The sequence below is a fragment of the Callorhinus ursinus genome, unplaced genomic scaffold, assembly GCF_003265705.2.
Source record: "Callorhinus ursinus isolate GAN/ISIS: 27379988/994484 unplaced genomic scaffold, GSC_fseal_2.0 scaffold13, whole genome shotgun sequence".
NCBI lineage: Eukaryota > Metazoa > Chordata > Mammalia > Carnivora > Otariidae > Callorhinus > Callorhinus ursinus.
Window position 1 is genome coordinate 5,963,862 of NW_027397075.1, and position 27,775 is coordinate 5,991,636.

The 27,775-nt window shown below is 47.9% G+C and overlaps 1 protein-coding gene across 5 annotated transcripts in view; it reads right to left on the minus strand.

Moving 5' to 3' along the window:
* Positions 1 to 27,775, minus strand: part of SNX29 (sorting nexin 29) — a 510,437-nt gene that overhangs the window by 230,617 nt on the left and 252,045 nt on the right. For 4 of the 5 annotated variants that reach the window (XR_012380443.1, XM_025855499.2, XM_073899502.1 and 1 more), the window contains one exon: positions 18,243 to 18,349. Coding sequence is in view for 3 of the 5 variants with exons in the window: in XM_025855499.2 (XP_025711284.1) it covers positions 18,243 to 18,349 (107 nt within the window). In the remaining 2 variants the exon portion in view is untranslated. Of the gene's footprint in view, positions 1 to 18,242; positions 18,350 to 27,775 lie in introns of those variants that run through there. The other variant, XR_012380444.1, reaches the window with a different exon arrangement.

A 27,775-nucleotide genomic window follows, 5' to 3' on the forward strand; every position in this document is an offset into this window, starting at 1 on the left:
GAAGGTAGTTAGGGACTATCTGCTGGGAAGTTTGTGTGGCATCTAAAAAAGGAAGGTCTAACTCCACTCCAGCCAACTGCCACTGTGTGGGAATATGGGCCCAGAACTTCCAGAGAGTCCAATTTTTCAATTATGGAATATTTCAAGCTTACAAGAACACATAGCTCTAGGAAATAAGAACTGTAACAAAGCAAACACCTGTATACGAACTCCCTGCTTGTATCACTTAAGATACAGAACCTTCTGGTACTTCTGAAACCCTCTCCCCTGTTACCACTGCCCTGACTTTTAAATGTGTCCTCCCTTTGGTTTTCTGTATAGTGTACCCCAAGTGTGAATTCCTAATCTATCTCCTGTTCCATTCTCCACTTTTCTGATCTTTATAGAAACAGGCTCTGCAGCAACTTGCCTTCTTCAGGCCACATAATATGCATGAAACCCACTCTCATGATGTACACAGCTGACGATCACCCACTTTCATTGCTACATTGATTTCTAGGCTACATTTCACTTCTTTTTAAATCTATTCCCTTGTTGATGGATATTTGAGTTGTACTGAATGTCTTGCCATTATAAGCAATACAATGGACATGGCTGTATGTATCCTTCCTGGTGCATGTGGGCAAGTGCTTCTTGAGGGTGGAGCTAAAATCTAGGTTTTAGTTACGGCCAAACTGATTCCAATCAAAAAAGAACATTATGTAGACTGACTCTCTACAGCTGGACGGTGTCTATCAGCTCCTGGCCTGCAACATTCAACTCAGGCCAACAGCTCCGTGGTGAATTGTAAGGTGATTCTCTAGGCAGTAAAGCAATTCAAACCCCATGTGCTCCTGCCCATGATCTAGCTTAGTTCAAGGACGAAAGGGTCTCATGTGGGGAGACCATATGACTTTCGGGCAGGTGTTGGTGAATGCCACTTAAAAATGAGCTTTCGAAGACTTCTGGACAGCAGAAAGTTTGACCTTATACTCATTCCCACAAACCCAGCGGGAAGACACATGTGCTCCTGACCAAGGACAGATCCCAACACCCTTTCAAAGCCAGATGAGCTGGAAGGCAATCTGACAGCCTGTTAGGAGGTCACATTATGCACTCAGAAATGGCAGTATTAATACATGGACTACTGGTAACGCCTCCAGAGAGGGGATTTGATTTCAATGATAAAAGTTCTACAACTCTGCAGAGAGGAGGATTCCAAGTTGGAAAAATTCAATACATTCCAATCAAAAGTAAGTGTATTATATGACAGAGAATACCTCTATGTATCGATCTATACATGGATTCAGGTAAGTGTATCTATACATGGAAATAAAATGTTGTCATAACAAACCCCCAAGTGTCTACAGTGACTATCTCTGGGATGAACTGCAAGTGAATTTTCTTTTTTAAAGTTTTACTCTTCTGTATTTGTTTTGGTTTTTTTTCCCCAATGATGTTACTTCTCTTCCTAGTGACAAGAGAATGTGACTAATCAAATTACCCTTCATTTGTGATGGCTTTTCCTCAAGAGCCCAAAATGGATCCTCTCCAACTAGAAATGCTTTTTAAGAAAATGGTGAGAGGTCTTTCAAAATGAGTGTATGTCCAAATGTAGGGACCCGAAGGGGTACGTGCACCCCGATGTTTATAGCAGCAATGTCCACAATAGCCAAACTGTGGAAAGAGCCAAGATGTCCATCGACAGATGAATGGATAAGAAGGTGTGCTATACACACACACACACACACACACACACACACACACACACACACACACACACACATACATCCAATGGAATATTATGCACCCATCAAAAAGAATGACATCTTGCCATTTGCAACAATGTGGATGGAACTGGAGAGGTTTATGCTGAGCGAAATAAGTCAATCAGAGAAAGACGTGTATCATATGACCTCAATGATATGAGGAATTCTTAATCACAGGAAACAAACTGAGGGTTGCTGGAGTGGTGGGGGGTGGGAGGGATGGGCTGGCTGGGTGATAGACATTGGGGAGGGTACGTGCTATGGTGCGCGCTGTGAATTGTGCAAGACTGTTGAATCACAGTTCTGTATCTCTGAAACAAATAATGCAATATATGTTAAGAAGAAAAAAAAAAGAAGATGATAGCAGGAGGGGAAGAATGAAGGGGGGGAAATCAGAGGAGGAGATGAACCATGAGAGACGATGGACTCTGAGAAACAAACTGAGGGTTCTAGACGGGAGGGGGGTGGGGGGATGAGTTAGCCTGGTGATGGGTATTAAAGAGGGAACATTCTGCGTGAAGCACTGGGTGTTATGCACAAACAAGGAACCATGGAACACTACATCAAAAACTAATGATGTCATGTATGGTGATTAACATAACAATAAAAATTTTTTTAAAAAAAGAGTATATGCCTCCAAGATACTCCATTGTGCTAGGCAAGAGGTACTACACCTGACAGAAAGTTCCCAGAATGACAGCAGAGCAGACAACACATTCAACACCAATGGAAAATTCTAGTGTCCGTGCACAAGCTATACAAGAGTAGGTCTCTGAAATGCACAAGTAGATTTTTATTTTTTCGTGGTTCTCATAAAGTTTTATTAGAACATAGATGAGTCCTCCCTTTATTCCTCTGTCAAGTGGCAATAATCGTCCCCTCCCTTCAAGCATTTAAGAGCATTAAATATGCCTACTGCCTGACCCATGACGGTAGGCAATTCTAACACATGAGCTCCACATCGCCACCAGCACCACCATCGTGAAGGAGCAGAACCATCTAGATCCGGGACCAGCACACGGCCACCTGACTTCGTAAATCAAGTCTCACTGGTACAACCACACCCAATTGCTTACATACTGGGCAGGACTGCCCTGGTACGCCACAGTGCAGGGCTGAGCAGCTGCAAGATAGACTATGTGGCCTGCAATGCCTAAAATACTTCATATTTGGTCCTTTATAGAAAAAGTTGTACAGACCCAGGGTCTAGAAATTGTCAAGTGCTATACACACACACCAAGTTATAATTCTGATACGTCAAAAAATTGTGGAAAACTTACATTTCTTTCCCTACATCCATGAAGGCTACTGGCACAGAGTTTCAGAGGCAAAATGGCTTTTTAACGGCTGACAGCCAATTTAATCCACTCAGTTTGATCACTTTTCATCCAAATTGACCACCGCCTTGCTTTAAAATATACGCAGTTGAAGCAATTCAAACCTCAAACGCCAGGAAGGCAGCTGTTATGTTATTTACAGAGAAGCCAGAATCTTGCTCTCCTCCTGAGCTCCAGCAAATGGATGGAGGAATTTTCCATTAATTTTAAAAGCTTTTCCTCCAAAGGCAAAGAAGATCTTTCAAGAAAACAAAAAAGTAATATCCTAGCATTTAAATCCAGTTTTCCTCGCAAAGGGAAAATAATTTCTACATATTACATAGTAGGAACTGGGTCGTTCCCACCAAACACATTCCATTTAGAGGAGGAGAACTGAATTTTAAAGGCTCCTTTTTAGAAGCATTCATCTCAGACACCTGGAAATCAAAGAGCCGGTGCACAGAAGTTGTTCCTTGTAGAAAAAAAGTCTAAGTTTCTCTAAGACTGATCTCCCTTCGCTAGACTGTTAAAAATGCATTTTTTTAAACCACCTGAGAAGGTTGGGCGGGGCGGGGGGGGGGGGATCAACAAAACCCAGTTTCAGCCTCTTTTGCTCAAGTATCCTTGTTTGCGCAAAGCAGGCCATGGAGTTGCACACACGGCCCAGGAAAGTAAGTGAACTGGGGCATTCTAAAGTCTCCGTGAAGGAGAAAAAGGTCTTTTAAAAAGGACTTGTCACTGTGCAAAAGGGGCGGAGAGTCTGACCAGGTGAAGCAGGGTTGGCCGCCCTGGATACGGAGCCTGCGGCTCACATGGAGGAAGACAGAAGGCAGGGCGCACGCAGCTCCTCACTGCGCCTGCACCAGAGATAACATTGACCTTCGTCAGCAGGATCTGCGGAGAAAGAAGGGTGCCGGTGGGAAAAATCAGCCACCAGAGAAGCTGTGAGACAGACCTGTTGGGTGAAAAGCAGAACTCAGCAAGCGCTGGGCAGTTTGGCGAGCGAAGGCGCTTAGGTTGGTAGGAAGAGAAGGACCGGCCAGGGATTGGGCAGCCTGTCCTGCAACAAGCCTGGTGAGGGATCTGGCAAACGCAGGCTCTGGGGAAGCTGTAACGGGGGCAGTGTGGGAAGAAAAGCAGGAGGCAGGCCTTGCTGCCCTGTGGAGGAACCCAGGGACCCCACCGCTCTTCATCCTGGTCATGTCAATGCCCAGACAGGAGAGGCAGAGAACTTAGGAGGTGGGAATGGAGAGATGTCTTCTCCCGGGGGCTCCCCGTGCACCGGGCCTGGAATCAAAGACCCAGAGAGGCGCAGAGCAGTTCCAGGGGCAAAACACGCGGCCCACGGCTACATGACAGCAAGCCGGGGGGGCGGGGAGGGGGAGAGGGGAGCCAGCCTGGAGACCAGCCGTGACGGGGTCTCATCTCCTACAAGAGGATGGGGCGGGGAGCTGGCACCCGCTCTCAGGGAGCAGAGATGATGCTTTCTGCTGTGCAAGGTGGCTGCAGCATGAGCCCAAAGCCACCCAGATCCTGCACAGACTGCAGAGAGGTGAGCACTGTGGAGGTCCCTGGCCTCGGGGGGAGGGGTGTGTCCTCAGAAACCAGCAAGAGCTCACTGTCCCTGAGTAAGCACACGGGTCATCCTCAGCCCATCAGCAGAGACAAGCCCAAGAGAAGACTAGACTCACAGCTACTCCCTGACTGGTGGGGCTCATGGCTGTTCAACTCAGGAGGGACACTGTCGGTCCCTCAGCAGGTAAATGAGATGAGTCTCCTTTGCCACCCACGGAGAAGAGGGAACAGCAGGAAGCGATGCCTACCATTCCTTGTTCGATGTGTAAATACTACACATCAGACATGATGATTCCCAGGCCACAGGTGAGGACAGCCAAGGCTCCCAGAGGCTAGATACGAGGGCCAAGGCACACACCTAATGCCATGCTGGAACCCTCAGACTCCGGCCAACCTGGGGACAGACCACCCCCACCACCACCTGTAGTTAAGATTCAAGAAGGATTCTTTCCAGCAGGGATGAGTTACAAGCCTCGGGTCTGGAATTTAAGTCCCAACTCTGCCACCAAGTATCCATGTGACCTTAAACATGAGTCGTGTTTCACTGCACTTCAGTTTCCTACTCTAGAAAATGTGGGTAAGAGTAATATCGCAACGGTGAGCAACCGTAGGGGTCAAATGAGATAAGGAGCTCAGAAAAACACCCAGCACAGTATAGACACTGAACACATGTAAGCTAGCCAGCCTGACAAAGATCTTAACAATTATGAAGAAAGACACCCACCCAGAAGAACAGAAAGGCTCAAAATTAATGAATAAAAAGGATTCCTTATGTTTTTAATTTTTTTAATCCACTTAACTATGCCCCCAAAGTGGATTAAACAAAAATGTTCAACTCATTCTTTCTACAGAGCTGTTGGATCAAAGCAAGTTATTAGCTGAGTTACATAATTCATTTGATTAATTTGCACTGGAATGAGCAAGAAGCGGCCAGCAAACCTCAAAGCCGTGCCAGTCCAATTTCGGGTCTATTTCAAGTTTTAGGAAAGTATTCCACTAGAAGACAGTCATAAAATGTGTCAGGAAACAAATGGTAAGCTAAACCTCCAACAAGGGCCGTCAAACCCCAGGGATACCTTCGTCCACAAAGGCACCGTCTGACAGTGAGGTGGGTGGAGGGGATCGCAACCCCTGCTGGCCTTCGAACCAAGTTAAAATGTCAGTTCTGCCACTTCCCAAGTGGTATGACTCAGGACAGTCTGCTCAACCTTCCTGAGCCTGCTTCCTGACCTGCTGCTTACTGTTTAAATGAGAGAATGCGTGTGATGTCCCAGTCCAGCTTTTGACATGTAATAGGTGTTTATTAAGTGGTATCAATTGTATTCATTTGTGTTAACCTTTCATTCATTTACTCCTCCATTTCTAGGTCAGTGAGCCACTTTGGGGAAAACCGCTACTTGTTCCACACGGGAAAGTTGCTCAGTTGAACGTGAGCAGCACTTCTGACATAAAAGCTGTGACGATGGAACCTCTGGCTTTTGCAAACCTATCCTATCACCAGAGCCCCTGGGCTGTGTCAGCCTCTCAGTCAAAGAGAACAGGCAGGTGATAGAAAGTTTTAGTTCCTTTAAGCAAACAAGAACATCAAGCCATTAGAAGCCGAGTCCCATGTCTAAAATGACAGGGCGCCCTCAGGCAACACTTTTTACCAAATCTTTCCCAATTATACCCGCCGAGCCAGACCACTACAAACTGTTCAAGCTAGGAGTCTTCAGGTGTCATCCCTTAGGACCAAATTGCAGGGGGGTTTTATGAAACCGAAGTCTCTGCACACCACTGAATTGACCCATAAAACTACCATCTTCCTGAACAGGTCAGCAATGGCTGGCTGGGCTTTACAAGGGACTTCAAAGGGCCAAGAGCGGCCAGGTGGTGGGAGGTGTGGCAGCCCCCAGACGCCTGTGTCAGGGGAAGCAGACCGGAGAAGGCCAAGGAAAGAGAACATTTTCCAATCATACTGCTTTTGGAAAAACAGACATTCATTGTAGCAACCGAACAGAGGGAGACTAACAGGCACGACCAATGGATAGTGCTAGTAAAGAAACTCTGACGATGCTCAGCTTGTGCCTCCATCGCCTGGTTCCTCAGTGTCCTCCTCACAACCTGGTCAGACCTCTGTACCTGCTCTTCAGACTGCCCTTCCTCTCTCTGGCTCTCTGGCAAACTCCTGCTCTGCCTTTAAAACCCAGCTTAGAAACGAAGAGCTGTGGAGTGTCTTCTCTAGAATACGCCAAACCACATCCCCTCCACTATCGGATCTCGAAGCTAACCCCCTCTTCTCTGTATTGCGTCTTTTGGTTTCACTGACCCCTTGCTGCTGGAAATTACAGTTTTATTCCCCTAGTAGGCTGTGAGCCCCTTAGGCAAGAACGAGGGCCTATGCATCCATGTGTCGACTCGTCTGGTGCTCAGTCATTCATTCTTTCATACGTTCATTCAAACCCTGACTGAACACTGATGTTGGTGCTGGCATCCGCCTCTCTGGCACCCACTTCCCGTCTAGCAATGGCCTCAGTTTTCACTTGCCCCCCCAACTCCCGCCTTCATTCTACATGTGTGAATGGGGCCCCCCTCAGCCTAGCCCATGAAGGAGACCCTGTGGTTGGCTGAAAAAGGACACTGGGATCTAAGCCAGCTCTGTCGGAGTCAGCTCAAGGCTCTTGTCGGCAATGCAAACAGACTCCTGCTCTGTCCTCTGAACGTGAACCTGGCAGAAGAACATTTATCCAGGGGTTAGCACAGTCTCATGTGACTGGGGCGAGGGGGCAGGGGGCGGCAGGGCACTAAAGATGAGATCAACCCAGAAACGACAGAGGCAGGAACCAGAGAGTACAACAGGAGCCTGATATCACAGCTCACAGCCCCCGATTCAGCCACACCTAAAGCCACACAGTCCCTTGGATCAAGGACTTCTCTTCCTGGGGACAGTCAGGGTAGGCGGGGCTCTGATGCAGTAACAGGCAAACCCTGACAGCTCAGGGACTGAACACATCTCGGCCTGCTCCTGCTGTCACCCAGCCTGTAGTAGCCCCAGCAGGACGACAGGGCAGCACCCTCCAAGCCAGGACTCAGGGACCCCGGCTGGTGTCATCCTACAGCTGGGCCACACAGAATATACTGCTTCCAGGGTCACCATGGCAGGAGAAACGGGAAGAAAATTAATTCACACCCCCTCTTCTTGGATGACATCACCACTTCCACTGACAGCCCAACAGCCAGCAGCACCCACAGGGTCCTGACCTGACCATAAGGGAGACGGGGAAACGCCCCGTCCTCTTGGTCCTGGAGGAGAGCAGTGAGACAGGCCTGATAAACGCACAGCACAGCCACTACCACCCGTAGCCCAAAGACTCCTCTGTGCGCTAAGCACCAGCCAGGTGGCAGGGATCACGGCACACGCCAGGAATACGACCATGAACAAACGCGGGGGAACGAGGGCAACAAAGACACGGACAGGCCAGGCAGCAGCAACACAGCACTGACGGGACCAGGAGAGGGGACATGGGCTGCAATAAGGCCCCCCGGGGAATCGAACATGGCCTTCAGCAGGGCGGTGGGGTGACCGGGGAAAGCTTGCAGGAGGACATCTCAAGGATCAAAGGCAGCAGCTGGGGAAAACAGGGAGGGAAGATGGGAGAAAGAACAGGGATCCACGTAAAGACCAGTCCGTGGGCAGACCCGGAAAGAATACGTGCACCCGGGAACAGAAACAAACCCGGAAGGAGGGGAGACCTGTGTCTGAAGAGGGAGGCAAAGAGCTCGAACATGCAGCATCTTATATTAAATATAAAAAAATGGGTCACGTTCCCATGAATCTAAGTACAAAGGTGAGCCGTTCAACTTTTATGCAGGAAAGTGGCCTGGACCGACTGGGCTGTTTTTCACCAGTCCAGTCGGTCTGGTGTTTTTCATTAAAGTCAATGCCTCCCCCCTCCTGGTCTCAGCCCTCAGCCTCCACCCCGTCCCCCCAGCGGCTAGAGCTCCATCTGCTAGTGACAACTAGCATCTAGAACATGTAGATGTTACAGGTAGGCTGGGACACTCCTGTGCCTTCACCTGGCACATTCTCAACACTGAGCCCAACCTCAACGGGACAGCACCTCCCATACCTACTGCTATAGAGACAATTCTTTCTGAGACCCAGAAGTAGCTTCAAGAAGCCACTTCCCACTTTAGAAGAGGAAAGCAAATATAAAACAGGCCCAAAATAGCGTGGGTCTGAAAAGCTAAAAACCAGCCACCCTAATTACAACTATTTTTATCTACTGCCCAGAAAGGACTAGTGGATCATTTTCCTTGGTGTTTAAGGAAGTTCATCTGTTCGTTGTCAAGTCTTCCAGGCTCCCAGATCAGAGGCACAGGCGGAAATGAGACTTTAAGAGAATTGGAAGCCAAATGGAACACGCAGGGTGGAGACACTGAGCCAACAGCAGGGCCCGTAGCACCGTCACCAGAGGGAGGCGAGTCCACCATCAAATGGGAAACGAGAGATCCAAAGGTCTACCAGAGAGATCGGAAGACGGGCAAAGACAGAGGCTAATGAGTCTGGAACAGGTACATGCCACAAGAGGGGCACCAGTGTCACCTGAGGCTGGACACGCCCCTCCTAGAGCAATGTGTGACCGAAAGGCCAGAGGGACGGAGGGAAGAAGGAAGGTCTGCAGGTGAGCAGGGGCACTGAGAAAAGTGAAACTTCTCCTCTGTTGCACCGGGTGGACAACCTACACACACATGGGCAGACTGGAGCCATCTGATGGGCATGAGACACCCGGGTTCGAGACACTCGGGTTTGTTTACGTCGCTAAGGCTTACATCAGGGACCGTGTGTGTCAGTTAGAATTTATTTCTATTATCCCTCCTTCTCCCTTCCGTAAGTCCCCCGGGCCTGACAAGCTCATGGCTGGCATGCTTGTCACTGCCTTCCATCACCCTGGCTCCCGCTCAGAGCTAAGTGACAGCCCGCCAGCCAGGAAGGCCTGGTTCCGATTTCTGGCCAGGCCGCAGGAGGCGTCGTGGTGAGCACACTGGCTTGGAAGTCAGCCAGCCAGGGTTGCATGCTAGCTCTACACGGGCAAGCCCTGTGACCTCGGAGAGGGGTCTTCTAAGCCTCCAGTTTCCTCACCTGTAAGGATGCACCAAACATGCGATGATCCATCAGCACATGGCCTAGAAACAAGAGTAAGCCCTCAATGTATGCTAACTGCCATCATCATCGTTTGCTGGTTGCTTTTCTGTACATAAACGTCACCAAAAGCCCAACAGATCACAGAGTGTTTGTACCAGCTTTATGCTGGAACTTACTTCCCATTAATAGTAACCTGCCATCATGAGAATGTTGCTGATATGCCATTTATTTCACTCATGAGCAAAAATTCAGGGAATAACTACACTCACACAGTAAATGATAAACATCCTATAATTTGAAAAATCAAGGTACATTATAAACCCTCAAAAAACACTGATGGGAGAAATTCTCCAGTGTCTGCAACTAATAAATTACAACTGAAGAAGGAAAGGGGCTGGGGAAGATACAGGTGGGGATCCTGTAGATTGAGAGAGACTGCAGGGGTCTATGAACCAATTACAATGTGTGGATGGACCCCATTTGGACCTTACACAAACATCTGTCTGGACTGAAAATGTGAACGCTCAGCAGATACTTCATGATATTAAGGAATTATTGCTGGCTTGTAGGTATGATAGCGATATTATAGGGTGTTTTCATTTTAAAAAATAAAGGACCCTTATATTTTATTTGAGATACATCCCAAAATACTTTGGGATGAAATCAGGTCATGCTTTGGACTGGCTTCCCATACTGTGAGAAGCTGGAAAGCAGAAAGATGTACGGATGAAGCAAGACTGGCCGCGAGTTCACGACGGTTTAAGTTGGGTGATGGGTTCACGGAAGCTCGTATGTTGTTCTGTCTACTCTTAGATAAATTTCAAGTGTCCACAGTAAGAACATCCTTTAAAAAAACACTGATGGAGCCGCCTGTGGGAGGCAGCCTGCCTCTCCTGAGAGCATCATGAGGGAAGGAGTTCACTCATCAACAACAGCACACGGGAGGTCTGGAAACCCATGGCGCCAGGGAGAACTTGCGAGCTGTCATCACTCCTCCTCATCTCCAAATTCCTCAACCCCCAAGGGCCAGGGCAGCTGTGATGGTGACAGGGCTATGGTAAAAACCAACTGGAATCAGTGTATGAGCCAAGCCAAGGGCAGAATGGAGAAGAAGAGACGACCTGAGCTGGGCCACCTGGCATGACCTAGAGGTTAAGGTTCCTTCTCTCCTGAGAACAGGGATCTGTAAAAGCAAGGGGCCCCCTGAAAGGTGCCCTGTTCGAAGAAGTCCCTTTATCTGATACTTCCATCTGAGATTCACTAGGACCGGCAGAGGCCTCCTTTATAAGACTTTTTAATGGTACTGTGTGGGTTTGTTTGGGTTTTTTTTTTTTTTCTCTAAGAGCTCTTAGCTTTTACAAATATATTCTGAAATACTTAGGAATGAAAGTGGGTTTGCTTCAAAATACCATGAGAGACTAGGGAGTAGACTGGGATCAAGATGAAGCAAGAATGGTCAACAGCTACACCTAACTGGTGAAGCGAGGTAAGGAGTACAGAGGCTCATTAGACTGTTCTGGCTTTGTACATGTTTTGACTTTTCCATAATAAAAAGATTTTAAGACGCCCTTGCAGGTTTAGTCTTGTTAGTCGTTCATGCTTTAGTGAGAATTACACCTACCCCAACTCCTCACCAGTTTTCACTCATACCTAACAAGCGCTTCAACTGTTTTGCTTCCTGAGAAAACGTCTTTCCCCCTCCCAAGGAGGTGAGAGCCTGCTCTCCATCACTCAGCATCTTATGACTAAAATAATAAAAATAAAGTCACATCACACTTCTCATTTTGGGCATCAGTTTAATGTAGATCTCAACCCAGAGTTCTTTATCCCGAGTCCTTACATGGAATGCAATACTTTATTTAAAAGCTCATCTTTCTTTTGCATAAAAATGACTCTCAGATACATCAAGCGTGCTGGATACTTCTGGTGCCAACTTACGAAGCAAGTGCTGGTGGTATTACTGTTCCCAAGGTCCCGGCTGCCTTAGGAACTTCGACATTTTATTGAAATGAGGATCACATTCAGTTATCTCCAACATGTGATTATGAATGTGGTTTTTACCAGCTTGAGCTTACTTTTCCATTAATAGTAACCTGCCATTATAATGAGAATAAATGTTGCTAATATACCATTTATTTCACCCATGAGCAAAAATTCAGGGACTAACTACACTCATACAGTAAATGATAAGTATCCTGTAATTTGAAAAATCAATCAACAGCTAGCTGAGTCCTGACACGTGGGAGGAAGTGAAGATCTGTTTGCAGAGGATGGACTGGCAGTACTGAAGCATGGGACCCACAGGCAACTGAACAGCGGGGATGCACAGCTGTAAATCAAAACTTAGGCACAAAGAAGGCAGGTGTGAAGGAGCCCTGGTAAGCAGACGATGAAAGGAGAAATGACATCATCTACTGATCATACTCTCTCTGTCTCTGTCTCTGTCTCTGTCTCTCTCTCTCTCTCTCACACACACACACACACACACACACACACACACACACACACACACACGACCCTTGAACAATGTGGAGGTTCGGGGTACAACCTCTGCACCATCAAAAATCCGCATGTGACTTTTGACTCCCCCAAAACCTAACTAACTGCCTACTCTTGACCAGAAGCTTCATCAAGAACAGAGTCAACTAACACGTACTGTGTATGTTATATGTACGGTATCCTTAAAGTAATCTAAAGAAAAGAAAATATTGAGAAAAATACCTTTACAGTACTATACTGTATTTATTGAAAAAATCCCCAATGTAAGTGGACCCACACAGTTCAAACCCATGTTGTTCAAGGGTCAACTGTATAAATAAAGCTTCCTATGAGCTAGGGCACTTTGGACATTAGTAAAAGAAACAGATTCTAACCTAACAAAAAAATAATTCCTGTAAACAGAGAAGTGGGAGAAACTGGCTCAGAGAAGGGACTGGAACCAGAACGGCTCTGGCAAGTTCAACAGGAACCACAAGAGTAAGCAGGAGGCTGCTACTGAATGAACAGCCTCCCGCATACTGCTGCTGTCCACACAGGACTAACAGCCCTGTTGGCCTTAGCTCAGGCACACTTCTGCCCCTGGGCCAAAGAAGGGCAGAGAACTTGGATTTACTCCCCCCAACAGAGCAAGCTGTGGTGAGGGGTCATTCAAAAAAAAGAAAATCAATCAATCAATCAATCAATCCGAAGGGAGGAAAGAGGCACAAAATTACCTCCTGTCTACTACAGGCACTGAACTAGATTCTTAATATTCGATCCTCAAAGTAACCCTGCCAGCGCGTGTCCTTAGCTGCATTTTACTGATGGAGAAACGGAGGCTTAGAGAGGATAGGAGCGCCACCCAAGAACACGGGGCAGTAAGCGACAAATCTGTACTCAATCTGTCGGATGTGGACAGGTGTGCTCGTCAAGCCACAAGGCTGTAGAAGGCAGGCTGAAGAGATGCAGGATCAAGTCCAAATGCCACCAGCATTTTACATTTTTCTTGACAACAACGGCTGGAGAAGAATGGGAAAATCTCTACAGGAGAGTCTAAACCAAAGGAATTGTACTTAAAAGAAGTAAAGAAGCATCTTAGATCTTTCTTGGACATGTCCATTATCTTTTTATCTTCAAAACCCTTGGTGACAAGAAATCCATTTCCCCTGATGTCTAGATCTTCAAGACAGATGGGAAGTTTACAGAAGAAATTCCAAGCTTCATTACTAACAGTCCCAAAGAAAAAGGGAGGAACATGTTCTAGAAGCTCCCATAAAGTGCCTGAGCTCTGCAGAACAGTCGGTAAGGACATGGCCCTAGGAACCCATGAGTCCTAACTCTACATCTGCGCTTCAACCCTGCTCCCTGATGATCCTAACAGACGTGCCTGCCTCACCCCCCAGGCTGGGAGCTTCCCAAAGACAGGCACAGCATCTTACTCCTGTTTGTGACCAAGGACCAGCGTGGGGGGCAATGAAGAGCTAATGCTACCCAGCGATGAAACATCAATGACACTGCCATCAAAAAAGAAGGAAAAGTCAATCTAGGGAAGTAAATGCCCTTCCGGGACCATCTCTGCCTTGACTCACAGCTCCCACGAATCACCTCCTAGAACCATCAACTCTACTGCTCCTGGGGGTGGGAAATCCGTGAGACGAGAAGGGTGGAAGAGGAAGCCTGGCCACCTAGAAGGCCCTCAATAAACACATGCTGAAGTTGTTGGAATTATCCATCCGTCCCTCGAGGTCGTCTCTAGACCCTCCAGGCTAAAACTCCTCCCAAAATTGAATGTTAGAAGAGTCTGCCTCCTCTAAAGAACCCATGTTATCTCCCACTAGCCCCGTATCCTGAGCTACAGTGGTGCCCCGTACTACACACGCTCCATCCGGGACTTCCCAAGTCACATCTACCACTTTATTTATAAACACTATACTGAACAGCTGAATCCTCTCTGTAGACTGACGTTCTGTTCAATATTTAAGGAGCTCCTACTGGATGCTAGAATCGTGTTAGGCAATTAATACACAATTAAAAAGGTATCATCTACAGTTCCCTCAAGGAGCTCCCAGCCTGGCGTTCTATTACATTTGCTTCAGAAGCAGGTAATTCCTGCCCAGAGGTGCTGGCTCCCTTCTGCTGTCACTAAGAGTGTGGGGCGTGCCCCTCCCAGCACTGCCGCAAACCTCTCGTGTCGCACCCTCCCTCCTCTCTACTGCTTGTTTTCCTCCTGCCCCCCATTCTCTCCACCGGGACCAGGGGCGGTCCCTACTCCTCTGCCAGGTCCACCTTTGGTTTCTTCCGCGAGCATGGCCTTCTGGAGCAGGCAGACAGAATACAGGTTTGTGCTCTGCTGCTGGACAGCCTGCGTGATCTGAATCCAGCCCTGCTTCCTACCAAGCCGAGAAATCTTGGGCACCTTACTCAGTTTCTCAAAGCTCCATCTGGGAATGGCATCCTCCTCAAGAAAGGCTGCTGAGGATCACGTGAGTTGATCTACGTGTAAGCCTTAGCGCAGTGCTTGGACATAAGTGTGCACCTGACAGCTAGCTGCCTGTATCGCAGTGGCTGTTGGGTAATTCGTGCTTTTATATTCGGTTTCTCCCCTGCCAGATGAACCTACCCCTGCCAGCATTTTGCTTTCCTTCTCGTCTTCAAGGGTGTCAGAACAATCTCTCCATCTCCAGTCCTTGGTCCCCGATGCTCTCCAGCCACTGAAAGATAGCTTACAATGTTGACTTTGGGTATTGAGCTGTAGGCAGTGCGGGTGTCAGGTCCCTGAGCACTCATGTGCCGTGTGCAGCGTACGTGTGTGCAGGTGGACGAGGTGGTTTTAAGGCTCTGAGAGACAACTAAAGAAAGAATGTTCAGGAATTCCTTTTTCATTGGGATGAATCACAAAAGAGCAATTCAACTGTGGGGGTTCTTTGAATAGTCCTATTACATAAAATGAAATGCCTCTTCTTCTGCCCTTCTGAAATGGAAGGAAGTACATCAACTCTTCCCCCACATGCTTTCATTACTCCAGTCGACATGTGTTTAGAACTCCTTGGGTAAAAACCAACCACTGACAAAATGACAGATGAGCATCACAAAGAATGTTGTAAAGCACTTGATTACTGCTAACCTAAAGGGTTCAGCAAAGGTCTTGGCGTAATGAGATGCTATTAATACTCAGAGAGGAAAGATGACTGGCCATTCACTCTGCCAACAGAAAATAATGAAATATCAGCCTGGGGCAGTAAACGCCGAAGGAGAACATCTCTGCTTCAAGTTCACATCTCTTTCAGCTCCTCAACAACAGCCACCCACTCTATTACTGGGTAAGGGAGTCACAGAGGACCAGACAGGAAGTTAAGGCCGACAAGAGATCCTTATACCCCAACCACCACTCCCTCTGATGTGACAGCTAACAAGAACAACAATCCCAGTGAACTGGACAGGAACTTCGCATCACGTGGTTGTCTTCCCTGCATATCACTCAAGTCTGTGCAGTGAGACAGTGAGACTCTTGTCACCACCAAAGCGGGTGGTGGCACAGCCACAACACGGCCTCTAAGGCCCTGTCATCTGGCCCACCAACTTCGGCAGCCACAGCGCCACCGCTCTCCCCGTCTGCTCTGGGCCAGACCTGGGGTCTCCTTTCTGGTCCTCGAACCTGCCAACTCTTCCCCTGTGCAGGACCTTTGTCCTTGCCATCCCCTATGCAGAAAGCAGGGACTCAAAAAAACACTCCAACAACCAACCCAGCTCCCACCCAACCAATGAACTATGGTGCTTTGTTCAGTGGGTCAAGTGGCCAGTCACGGTCTTCTTGAACCCTCCAGAGCTGGAGTTACTGATGAGCAGGTCAGCTTTCTACCTGGTAGAACCTACAGGTAGAACGCTGCCCCCTCCCACCCCCGCCCAGTGCTCAGCAGGCTCACCAGAGCCCCGAGACATGAGCATCAGCCTCTAAAGTATGTGCAGGTCTGACAAAGTCCTTACAACTGAACACCTTGCCCTGGGTTTCCTGAAGGAACACGGGCTACCAACCCACTTTCACTCTGCTAAGAACCCTGCCACCCTCCCTAGCTCATCAACTCTTCATTCATTCAACAAACCAGAGACATCCGTGTCCTAGGAGAACTTAAAATACATGCATTCAAGGGTTATTTAGCATTTACCATCTGCCAAGAAATGGTAGCTGAGTATACACAGATGAAAAAGACATGGTCTCTGCCCTCCAGGGACCGGAGGTCCTAGGGGAGACAAACACACAGGCTGACACAACCCTGAGGGTACACAGCCCAGTCTCCTCTCTCTACCCAGGCTTTCTGCGAATGGAATGATGGCCCAGCACCTGGCATCACCACCAGCCAACTCTGGTCAACCACCTCACTGCATGAGACTGCGAGGATGGGCACTAGGGTCAGGAAAGGCCCTGAAGGATCAGGTCCCCCCTCAACCTCCAGGCACTTCCATCCTGGTTTGTAACTCTTCCCCTATCAGCCTATTATGCTAAGACCCCAGCTCATCTCCCCCTTTGAGCTCCCTTCAGTTAGATTTCAAACTGTTTCTCACCTCCCTTCTTTAGAGGTCATTAGGAACCAGGTGAAACAGACTGCAAGATGGTCAGCCTGAACCAGGAACAAGCGTAGGGGGCTCCTCCTCAAAGAGCCCGGTTTCTAAAACCTACCCTGAGGTCAGGCATGTCTCCATGGCAATGGCAGGTGTTTTTCTGATTGCAAAAATAAAATGTACTGTAGAATATTCACAAAGCACTGCAAGTATAGTCATACACTTATATGCATGTATGTATACAAACAAACAGGATTCAAAATCAATACCACCATCATGTGACCACAACATATACACACACCTACATATATGTATTTTATCTATTAGTTGCCTATTTGAAAACTTGGCCTTCCAGCTTTACCACTGAGTATGGTGGCAATTAATGATTTTTGAAAACAAGCAAACAAACAAACACACATACACTTTATCCTATTAAAGAAGTACCCTTCTTCTTGATCAAGAGTATTTTTATCATCAAGTTGTCAAATTACTCTGTTGTGTACATAAAACTAATGTAACGTTGTGTGTCAACTCTACTTCAATAAAAAGTATTTTCATTAGATATGGATGATGAATGTTTGGTAGCAAACAAGATCTGTATCTGGTGTTTAGCCTGTAGTCTATCAGTAAGCTGACTCGATGAATTTCCTAACATGAAGTCATCCTTGAGATCCTAAATTAATCCCAATTTCATGTGGATTGGTCCTTTCATATACAACTGGGTTTGACTGGGCAATACCTTTCTAGAATTTTTATGCATTGATGCACAAGTGAGACTGGGCTGTAGTTTCTTTTTAGGCTGTCTTTGTCAGCTTCTGTGACACTGGAGTAATGCACACTGGAACCAAGATACAGATATACATAAAGACAGAGAAAAGGCTTTAAGGAAGTACAAAGAGCAAAGGGCTGTTTGTACATTCCTTGAAAGCCTTCCTAGAAACCACTATGAAGCCATCCAGGTTTGCTACCTCCTAGGGCACCTCCTTTATTTTTACAACTTTCTTCCGGTTTTTGGATGCCCTCCAGATAAGTAGGCTGCATCGTCAATTAATTTTGATAATAAACATTATCCTAGGAAATAGTCCATGTCATCCACATTTGCACATTTGTCAGCATCAGAGTTGTTTGTGATAGTCTCTCCTGCTTTTAATCTCCAAATCCAAAAGTACATTTTTCCTATTTTTAACATGACATATTTGTGTTTTCTCTATTTCCTTGCCATAGGCACCAAAGGTGTCTAATTTAAGATTTCTAAAGAACCAGCTCTTAGTTTTCTTCATCAAGTACAATGCTTTTACCATTTTGTGTTTTGTCTTGTTGGCAGTGGGAGGGGAGTAGCGTCAGATTGTGCTGCTAACATCTGCATAAGAGGCTGGCCCTGTTCCCGTAATGTCCCCAAGGGCAGCCAACACGGAGTAAACGCAGAGAGGCCTCCAGCCTTACCTCAATGAGCTTTCTTTCGTAGGAGCTCGCCAGCTCCTCGGCCACTTCGCCAGGCTTCTGCTCAGTGACTGCAACTTCTCCATCAACGTTCCAAAGATTTGGTACAACTTTAGGGAAAGAAAGAAACCCCATAAACGGTTTAGCAGTAATTGAAAGTTATTCTCCCAGTTAAAATTTTTTTCCTTCTTGCCAATGGCTTCTCCAAAGAGAAGCTCTTTTTAGGGCATGGGGGAGAGATGAAGGGTCTTGGCCCAGGGATCACACCACAACATTTTCACAGGAGTACGATGAAGTGAATAATAAGCTGTATTTAAAAATGGTGGAGCGCCTGGGTGGCTCAGTCATTAAGCGTCTGCCTTCAGCTCAGGTCATGATCCCAGGGTCCTGGGATCGAGACCCACATCGGGCTCCCTGCTCGGTGGGAAGCCTGCTTCTCCCTCTCCCATCCCCCTGCTTGTGTTCCCTCTCTCGCTGTGTCTCTCTCTGTGTCAAATAAATAAATACAATCTTTAAAATAAAAATAAAAACGGAACAACAGTCACAGAGACAGATGCACCTGAGTCTGGGGAATAATCCTATTACTACTTCTCGTTTGGGGGCAAAACAGACAACACGTTGACAAAAGGGCCTGCGCTTCCATCTTTTACCATGGTCACATTTCTCTTTCTCTAACAAAAAAGTTTCCCAGGGCAGCATCATCTGCCTACAGCTCAACGTCAATGGCAGAGGGGGTCAGAGTACAGGAAGAGCCGCTAAGAATCGCCATTTATAAACCGTATGTAGAGAGGAAGCCAGACAGCTTCGGGAAAAGCTCTGAAATCGATGCATAATGACAATGCAAGGACATCCTAACAAGAGACTGGCTTCCAGATCAATGCAAGAGTTAATAGCACAGTAGACACCAGTGGGTGTTGTTCCTCCTTTCAGGGACACGTCCATAAATGCTCACTTTGTGGGGAAGAGCAGGAAGTTAGGACTGGGAACGAGCAGGCGAATTCCAAGAAAATCGGGAACACAGGCAGGGGAACACCTGCAGCAATCTGCAGGAAACCCCCAATGGCGTGTATCAGAAATACGGATTAGCCTCAAAGTCTGAAAACAAACACCGACTAAGCAGATTCTGTCCCCTGTGTGTTCCGGGAGAGCAAAGTCCAGGATGCCCCCCAAGGCGGGAGCAGATGGTAATGAAGGCCAGCCCCGGGGAACTGGGATTTGAGAGCCTGGGAAGAATGGGCAAGTGGGCAAAGGCTGAGCAAAAATGGGGGTCCTGCACCTGCGCTACGTGCATCTCTGCCGTCAGCCCCCCCCCCCACCGCCTAAGCCACAGCGAGCTCGAGCGCCCGAGGCAGCACGGCCCTGAATGACGACACCCAACACGCTGGAATGAACCCGAAGATGCTCCCATCCCAGGAGTCAAAACAGCTCCAGCCACTGCTGTGGACGGTGACCCAGTAACCCTCTGCAACCTGAAATAAGTATTAAGAGAAAATTTCCAGGGCTTCCAGTTAAAGTTGACAGACTGAATACATTAATTTACATTCACATGCCCTCAGAGTTCCATTAAAATGCCCATTTTTAAAAATTCTAATAGCACCACCCTTGAGAAAACAAGATATGAGAGAGGAAACCAGATGACAAAATTCTAGAAGCTGAGAAGCAGGCAGATCACTGGTAAGGAGCATGACAGGCCTGAGTAAGCTTTCTTCTTGGCTGTAATGGGGTCAGAGGAACATTCAACCTGATTAACGTGAGACAACTTGCCAACGGCTGATAAACCCCTAATACGAGACACTTCCAGAACTGGTGGTAAGCATGGGGCTGGCAGTGAAGAGATACAAAGTCTGTTTAAGCAGCAATCTGCAGGAAAGTAGGGGTTTATTCTCCAAAGAAGGTAAAAGTGTAGCTCTGGACCAAGGGGAAGGTCAGGGTACCCAGCGGGAAATAGAAGAAATAATACTGCTGAACTTCTTTCATTCTTTGCCCATTCCCAGAGAAGCCAGCAGCCAACATAGACCTATCTCTAAGCAGGGAGTAAAAAATACTGTCCTGGGAATCTAAGAGGCTGAAGAAAAAGCCCTCAAGGGACCCATGTGAGGGTCTCTCCGGTGAAATGGCAGAGCCAGCTCGCCCCACCAGGAGCCAAGCACTGCACACCATTAGCTGTTCCGTGTCCCACTCCTACTTGTGTGGGGCCGGCCAGAAGGCACCGCACGGCTGAGACAAGCTCTTAGGCTGGGAAACAGGGACCAGAATCAACAGACAGAGAAAACAACTTTTAAGGAAAAGACCCCCAGTTTAGGGAAAAAGAAGACTTGAAAAGCAAACTGTCAGTAATAATCCCAGAGAGAGAAGATGGTAGAGTTGAAAACAGGAACAGGGAGGTATTTAAAAAGAAGAAAAAGCAGCACACATAAAGGAAGAAAAAAAAAAGCTCTTTTGTAAAGCAAAACTGTGACAAAAGAAATGGAACACTGGATACAAAGCAGAGAAGGTAAGAAAATTTCCAGAAAATAGAGCCAAAGGATAACAAAAAGGAAAACAAAAAAGGAAATGGAGAGTTACCATTTGAGAAGAACCCAAGAAAGTAGGGGGCGGGGAGGGGACAGAGACAAGGAAATCAAAGACTTAATTCAAGAAAACGCCCCAGAACCAAGAGCCAGTCATGTGGGGACGAACGAGCTTGCTGAGCACACCTCGAGGGGGGGAAACCACGCTCAGACACCTCCCAGGGGATTTCAGAACACAAGGGAAAAGAGGAAGTGGACACTACCTTTTGGAGTGGAGGGAGAACTTGCACAAAGGATAGACAATTAGAAATGACACAGCATCTCTAAACAGCAACACAGCAAGCTAGAAAGCAAGTAAGTGATCCTGTCAACATCCTAAATTACGTACCAAGCCAAGCCCTCGGGTAAGAAGGTGACAACATCCTCAGACACACCACCTTTCAAAAATCTTAACCTGGCCTCCAACCAAAACAGGAGGAGAAGAAATCTAAGAAAAAAGCAGAGCTTCTAGGAAATAGAGGATACAACACAGAAGTGAGAAAATTATTAATAATAACCAAAAAGTGGACAGAACCCACACAGCCATCACAGATGCGGCTGCACCCTGAAAGCATCCTGTGAAGGGAAAGATGCCCCGACAGACATGAAAGGCCACAAGACAGCAGGATCCCACTTATACACAATGTCAAGAACACATTTGGTTTCCAGGGACCAGGAGGAAGGAGGGATGGGGTGCTAATGGGTATAGGGCTCCTCTTTGGGGTGATGAAACACACTGGATTCACAGAGAGGTGCAGACCGTGCACTTCCTAGGGGTGAACTGTACGGCACGTGAATTTTCTCTGAATAAAGGAGCAGCAGTGGGAGTAGCAAACTGGAGGAAACAGGCCCTCAGAGCAGCCAGGCTTCCTCTGGCCACAGCGAGTCCCAGCACCGCAGGAGAGACGGTCTCAGGATCAAATGGACAGGTGCCCGGTTTTTAACATACAGCAATCTCCGTGAGACAGCACTTGCATTTGGGTTAGTAAGGAGTTCACACAACACGAACCAATTTTTTTTTTCAGATATTAACTCAAAAGGAATTTTAAAGTTGTGTGAAAATAATGATCATGTACCTCACAGCTCAGCTGGATAGCATTTTCAGAGTCCTAATAATGTAACCATGGCCCAGGAATCAAACCAGAAAGATGGCGCGTCTGTGCTGGGGGTCGGCGGGGAGAGGGGAGCTAAGGGGGCGGAGGGCTGGAAAAGCTATCCTTCCTGTTCCACGGTGAGAAATCAAGGGAGAAACGTCCAGCTGCGCAATCAACAAGCAGCGCGAGACCGTACTATTCAGAGGCATCAAAGTAACTCCCAGAACAATCCATTAAAAGGTTTGAAGCAGCTGCTTGTGGGGAGAGGGAAATGGCAGAGGGTGTGGTGGCTAGAAGCACCAGGTCTTCCATGGTAAGGCTACGTGCAAATGCTGGATTTCAACAACAAAACACCGAAGTTGATCTTAAGTAAGAAAACAGCATGTGAGAGGAGGCTGCACTTAGACAAGTTGGACCAGCAATAGCAGTGCCTGCCAAGGCAGGGCAGACACCCCCAGCACGAAGCTGGATGGGGCTGATTAGCAGAGCCCGGCGCTAGGACACATCTAAGGCGTGACGGATGTGTGAACAGCACGGCCTGCTGGTACGCTCCCAATGATCTGATCTTTGCATGAGTGAGGCTGTCTTCCTCCACAAGGAGATCCTGCTGATCAGAAGCATATGGCCATCCAATCTGATTGATGTCTGCACAGCTCTTCAGAAATCCAACCACTGGCCTTCCCTCCTCAATACCAGGCCCTCCGAAGGTGCATCTAAGAGCACGCCACAATCTTCCACACTGAAGGAGCAAGATGCATGAATAAGCTTCTGAACCTTCAAGACGAAGGAACAGACCTTGTACAGTCATGAATTTAAAAAAGGTCTCTTAGAAACTAACCAGCCGACCTTCCCCTGCAACTATCTGACCTCCCGTTGCCCTGGTTCAGTTCCCACAGCTTTAACAAGCAAGTCAGAAATTTCTATCCCGTGTATAAAATCACAGATAACGAATCCCAGCTACACCAGGCTTTCCTCCCTGGTAGGCAGCCTCTAAGATGGCTCCCAGGGATCCCTCCCTCCTGGTATTCACCCTGGTTTATCGTCTCTACTCCTGAGTATGGGCTGGACTCACTCAACACGAATGAGCACCATGTGGCACAAGGGATGGCATGTCGCTCCTGAGATCAAGTTCTACAAGACTGTGGCTTCTGTCTTGGGTGCCCGCACCCATGCACTGAGGAAAGCCAGTTGCCATCTTGGGAGCTGCCTTATGGAGAGACCCATGACGTATCCACCCAGAGCCGGGGGTCTGCCAGCAGCCACTCAAGGGGACATGGATCCTCGTCCCATCGAGCCTTCAGATGACAACCGCAACTCTGTCAGAGACCTTGAGCCAGAACACACAGCTGAGCCACGCCAGAATTCCTCCACCACACAAACTGAAGTCAGTTAGGGTCTGTTGTTTTAAGCAGCTGAATTTTGGGGTCATTTGTTACACAGCAAGAGATTAACAATACAGTACCTTTAATCATTCAACAGGTACTTCCTCAGAGAGCACTCTGGGTAGGACTACTGAGTTAGGCCCCGGAGTCATAAGGACGATGGTACGGTTCCACATGGATGACGTTTATGAAAAGGACAACACAGAAGTGGACTTGGCTGAACTACCTCTATGGCTTAATGGTTATAAGGAAAGTGAAGGGAGCCATTTCATCGGTCAGACCCCTTCCACCTCTCCACTGGCAAGGCAAACACGAGGCGAGGCATGAGAGGCCAGTCATTCCGTCAGTTTAAATTTTACACTCACCATGTCTCAACTGTTTATTTTCAAGTCAGGAGGACTTCATCTGCCTTCGGAACAAGGGAACATTTGGGTGTTCAAGGAAGGTAGCACAATCAAAGCCCAAGTAACATCAAGTTGTTTGAGAGCCAAAAATAGCACGTTACATCCCCATTCCATACTTTCTGCACATCCCCCAATAAACCCAGCAGCAGGGTGAGGATCAATTGTGATTGAACTCGGAAAGTCCAATCTACCCAACTAATACAAACATTTGTGATGGATCCAACTGGAGGTTGGTGATGGGGTTTTTTAAATATACACATCTCCTGCGAGTGATCTATTAGTCTGAAATGGAGGGAATGCCAACTTAATAGTCCAAGAGGAAAACATGGTTCTGTATTCCTTTCAGTTACAGGTGCTCCTGAATTTAGGAACCCACGGTCTGAAAACTGGTTAGCAATGCAGTCTTCAGCCTACAGTTTCAGCGTTAACATTTCCAGTCCATAATCTGAGTTATCAGACAGTTTTCAGGCCTCCACAGCCTGCCCTGGTCAAGGACTATGAGCCAAGCATAGCTGCCAGGACCCAACAAGCCAGGAACTTCCATCTATGGGGTTGGGAATTTCCATTTTGGATAAGGAACTTAAGCTGTACTGAAAAAGCCAAAGCACAGAGATAGGCCCAAAAGCAAAAGGAAGAACCGTATTTAATGTGCTGAACAAAACTGGAGAGCCGCATCCACGTATGGCAGGTGCTCACAAAAACTCAACAGTAACAGTGCTTTACGTGATGCAGCCCTTGAGAATTCACAATGCATCTTCAAATGCACCATCTCCCTGCGGCCTCCATCCACAAGTCCGTCTGGCTATCTCAAGCCTGGGCCGAAGGGGAAGAGGTCTATGTCCTTTGTGTAGCCAAGGATGTCCCATTAGCCCAGGCAACCCGCTTAAGAGCCACACCGTTCAGAGGAAAATCTACACTTGGTTTACTTGCATATACTCTGAGTGGTCAGCAATTTCCTCTGGTATTTCCATGACGGCCTCATTATAGAACTTAGACTCCAAATGGAAAAATGTGGCCCAACCAGTAAGCCTTCTCTTTTTAAATCCAAACAGACACTGGAACTGTGTTTGGGAGGAGCACAGAAATGCTAACTTTCAATCAGAACTATTTTTCATGTTCCAGAAAAGCTGTGGGTTTGTTAGCACCGTTAGCAGGTCATTTAAACTGAGCGAACATGACACAGTTTCTCACCTCCTTGCAGCCTGCCGTTACTGTTTGGAGGTGTCTGTGATAAGTTATCTGGAAGCAGCAGACACTATGCCGGCCTCGCTAGCAGGCATCAGAGAACACATGGGGTTTTCTGCCTAAATTAGTTTAAGCAAAACTTCAAAGACCAGGGAGAGCAGCACGGCAAACAGTATGATAAGGTTACTGTTTTGCTTTAGATTTCAACAAGCTTAGCATGACCCCAGATGCAAACAGTGTGAGACGCTGGTGGCCAAAGAGGATAAAGAACCACTTTAAATTCAGAGGTGGCTCCCGTGAACGTCCTGATGGACACAAGGCAGTGTGCCAGGCCCTGGAAGAGCAGCCCCGGTTTGGTGGGCTGGGAAATCTGGGCCACCAAAGGTTCTAACGAAGAAAGGTCCCTCCTGGGTGAAGTGACAATGACCCCGAAAGCCAGCAGGTATCCGCAGTTGCTCCAGCAAAGGAAACAGTCTTCATAACAATAGCATCTACCGCTTTCCATGTGCCGGCTGTGGCAAGCAGAGAGCAAGCTCAAGAAGACAGTGTGGGCTCTGCAATCAGACCAAGTGCCACGTCTGGCTGCACCACTCCCCAGGGAGTGACTCTGACCAAGTCTTTTCTTTATTCATTCAACGACTAGCTACAGAAGATTCGTTCTACGCCAGGCGCTAGGCACCAGACATGGAGGGATGTAGTAAGGGGGGAAACCGTGACTGCCAGCATGAAGCTCACCCTTGAGTGGGGCCTCAGAAAATAAACAACTATTTAATGTATCAGGTTGTGAGAAGGGCTGATGGGGGTGGTGAAAGCATGAGCACTCAGGGTGGTGAGTGTTAATTAAGTACAGTGCAAGGAAAGTTTCACTTAAGAGATGCTGTCTGAGCCGAGACCAGAATAAAGTGGGGGTGTGAGCCATGCAAGCCCTGGAGGACAGCATTCCTGGGAAGAGCAAGTACAAAGGCCCTGGGGTACTCCAGAAACAGCAAGGATGCCAGCATGGCTGAAGGATAATGGATGCGAGAGAACAGGAAATGAGGCCACAGAGAAGGTGGCAGGCTAGGATATTCTATTCTGAGCAAAACAGGAAGCCCCTGAAAGGTTCAGAGCAAAAGGCAGGATGACCAGACCTTTTTTTAAAGATCATTCTACCAGCCATTTGAAGGGGTAAGCAGGGAAGCTGAAAGGGCAGGTGTGGTGACTGGGGGCACGGGGCATGGCTCAGGTCTCCCTTCAAGGAAGAACCTACCATTCTTTGCAAGGAGTGCAGTTAGCAGACCACCTCCAGCTACAGCACCCCCCCAGACACAAAAGATGCTAATATATTTGATGGGATTAGGGGGAAGAGAGGAGGCACGCTAACGCCAACATTTTTGGCCTAAGGAACCTCAAAGAACGGGGAGCTATCATTTTACTGAGCTGGGCAAGGGGCAGGTGTGACAGGGAAGAGTGAATGACCACCAGGAGTCTGGTTTTCAGACAAGGAAGGTTTGACACAACCATCTGAGAAAAAGCAACATGAACACAGTAGCATGGGAGTCTGGAGTTCCAAGGAGAGGGAGGTTGGGGATATCGAGGCAATAGGGTAGAGATGATAGAACCACAGGACTGGATGAGATCACCCATCCTTCGGAAGCTGAGTCTCCTCCTGTTGTAAAATGGTAATAGGCCAACCCCAAAGAGCCATGGATGAGCCACTTGATGCAGGCGAACACGCAGCACAACGCGGCTGGGAGTATGATGCTCGGACGGTTGGCACTCATCAGCTAACCGTGATGCTTACCCACCAGGCTCACGACTGAAGCTTCACTACAGTATTTCCTGTCCTCACAATAAACATGCGAAAGAGAGATTAACAACCCCCAAAACTGAGTTTCCAGGGGGTTTCATGACTTGCTCAAGGTCAGACAGCTATCAAGTGACAAAATCAGAAAAACTCCCCCGTCAGCGGCTGAGTGATGGGGAATCCCTCACTCTGTCACTCAGACCCTGGTCCAGCAGGCATTCAGGAGACCCAAAAGCTAAGGAGAACTCCGGCAAGACGGTGGCGAGGGGCACAGTGCTCCTCTCCCTGCCCCAGGGCTGCAACACAGACAGAAGACAGGGTCACTGCCACCGGCCCCCGCAGAGCTCCAGCTTCACCAAACCCGGTGCCGGCCAGGCCGAAAGCTTCTGGAATCTCTCAGGAGAGCTTCCACGGACAGCTTGACCCACTCAGCGCTCAACATGTTACGGTTTTCCAGGGTTGGGGCAAGAGACGGACCATGGCTGCTGTTCAGCTACTTTCGATCTTGGGGGAGAATGTCCCCAAAAGCTAAGAAATCTTTATCCTGTGTAGAATTGTAGAATCTCTCACAAGATGTCAGGTCACAGTACCTGGGGAAGAAGGTGGCATCAGACGGGCAATGTCACACGGAAAAGGAATGGCTGCTCCGTTCGGGTGCAGGAGCAGGCTCTATCGTACAGACACAGTCACAGGCGCAGGACACACCACCTACGGGCAGCCATGAAAGCCCAACGGGCTCCTGTTAGCTGAGCCCTAACACACCCCACCTCCCAGAGGAGGGACATCCTCTCACTTAAGGCTCAAAATACCACCTCACAGGGGCACCTGGGTGGCTCAGCCGTTGAGCGTCTGCCTTCGGCTCAGGTCATAATCCCAGGGTCCTGGGACCGAGCCCCACATCGGGCTCCCTGTTCGGCGGGAAGCCTGCTTCTCCCTCTCCCACTCCCCCCGCTTGTGTTCCCTCTCTCACTGTGTGTCTCTCTGTCAAATAAAGAAATAAAATCATTAAAAGAAGAAAATACCACTGCACAAAATTTCCATTTCAGAGATGAGAAAATAGAGGTTGGGGTGGGTTGCTTTTTTTTTTTTTAACACTGTAAATGAGGGACCCAGTTATACAGTCCCCAGTCTGCCTG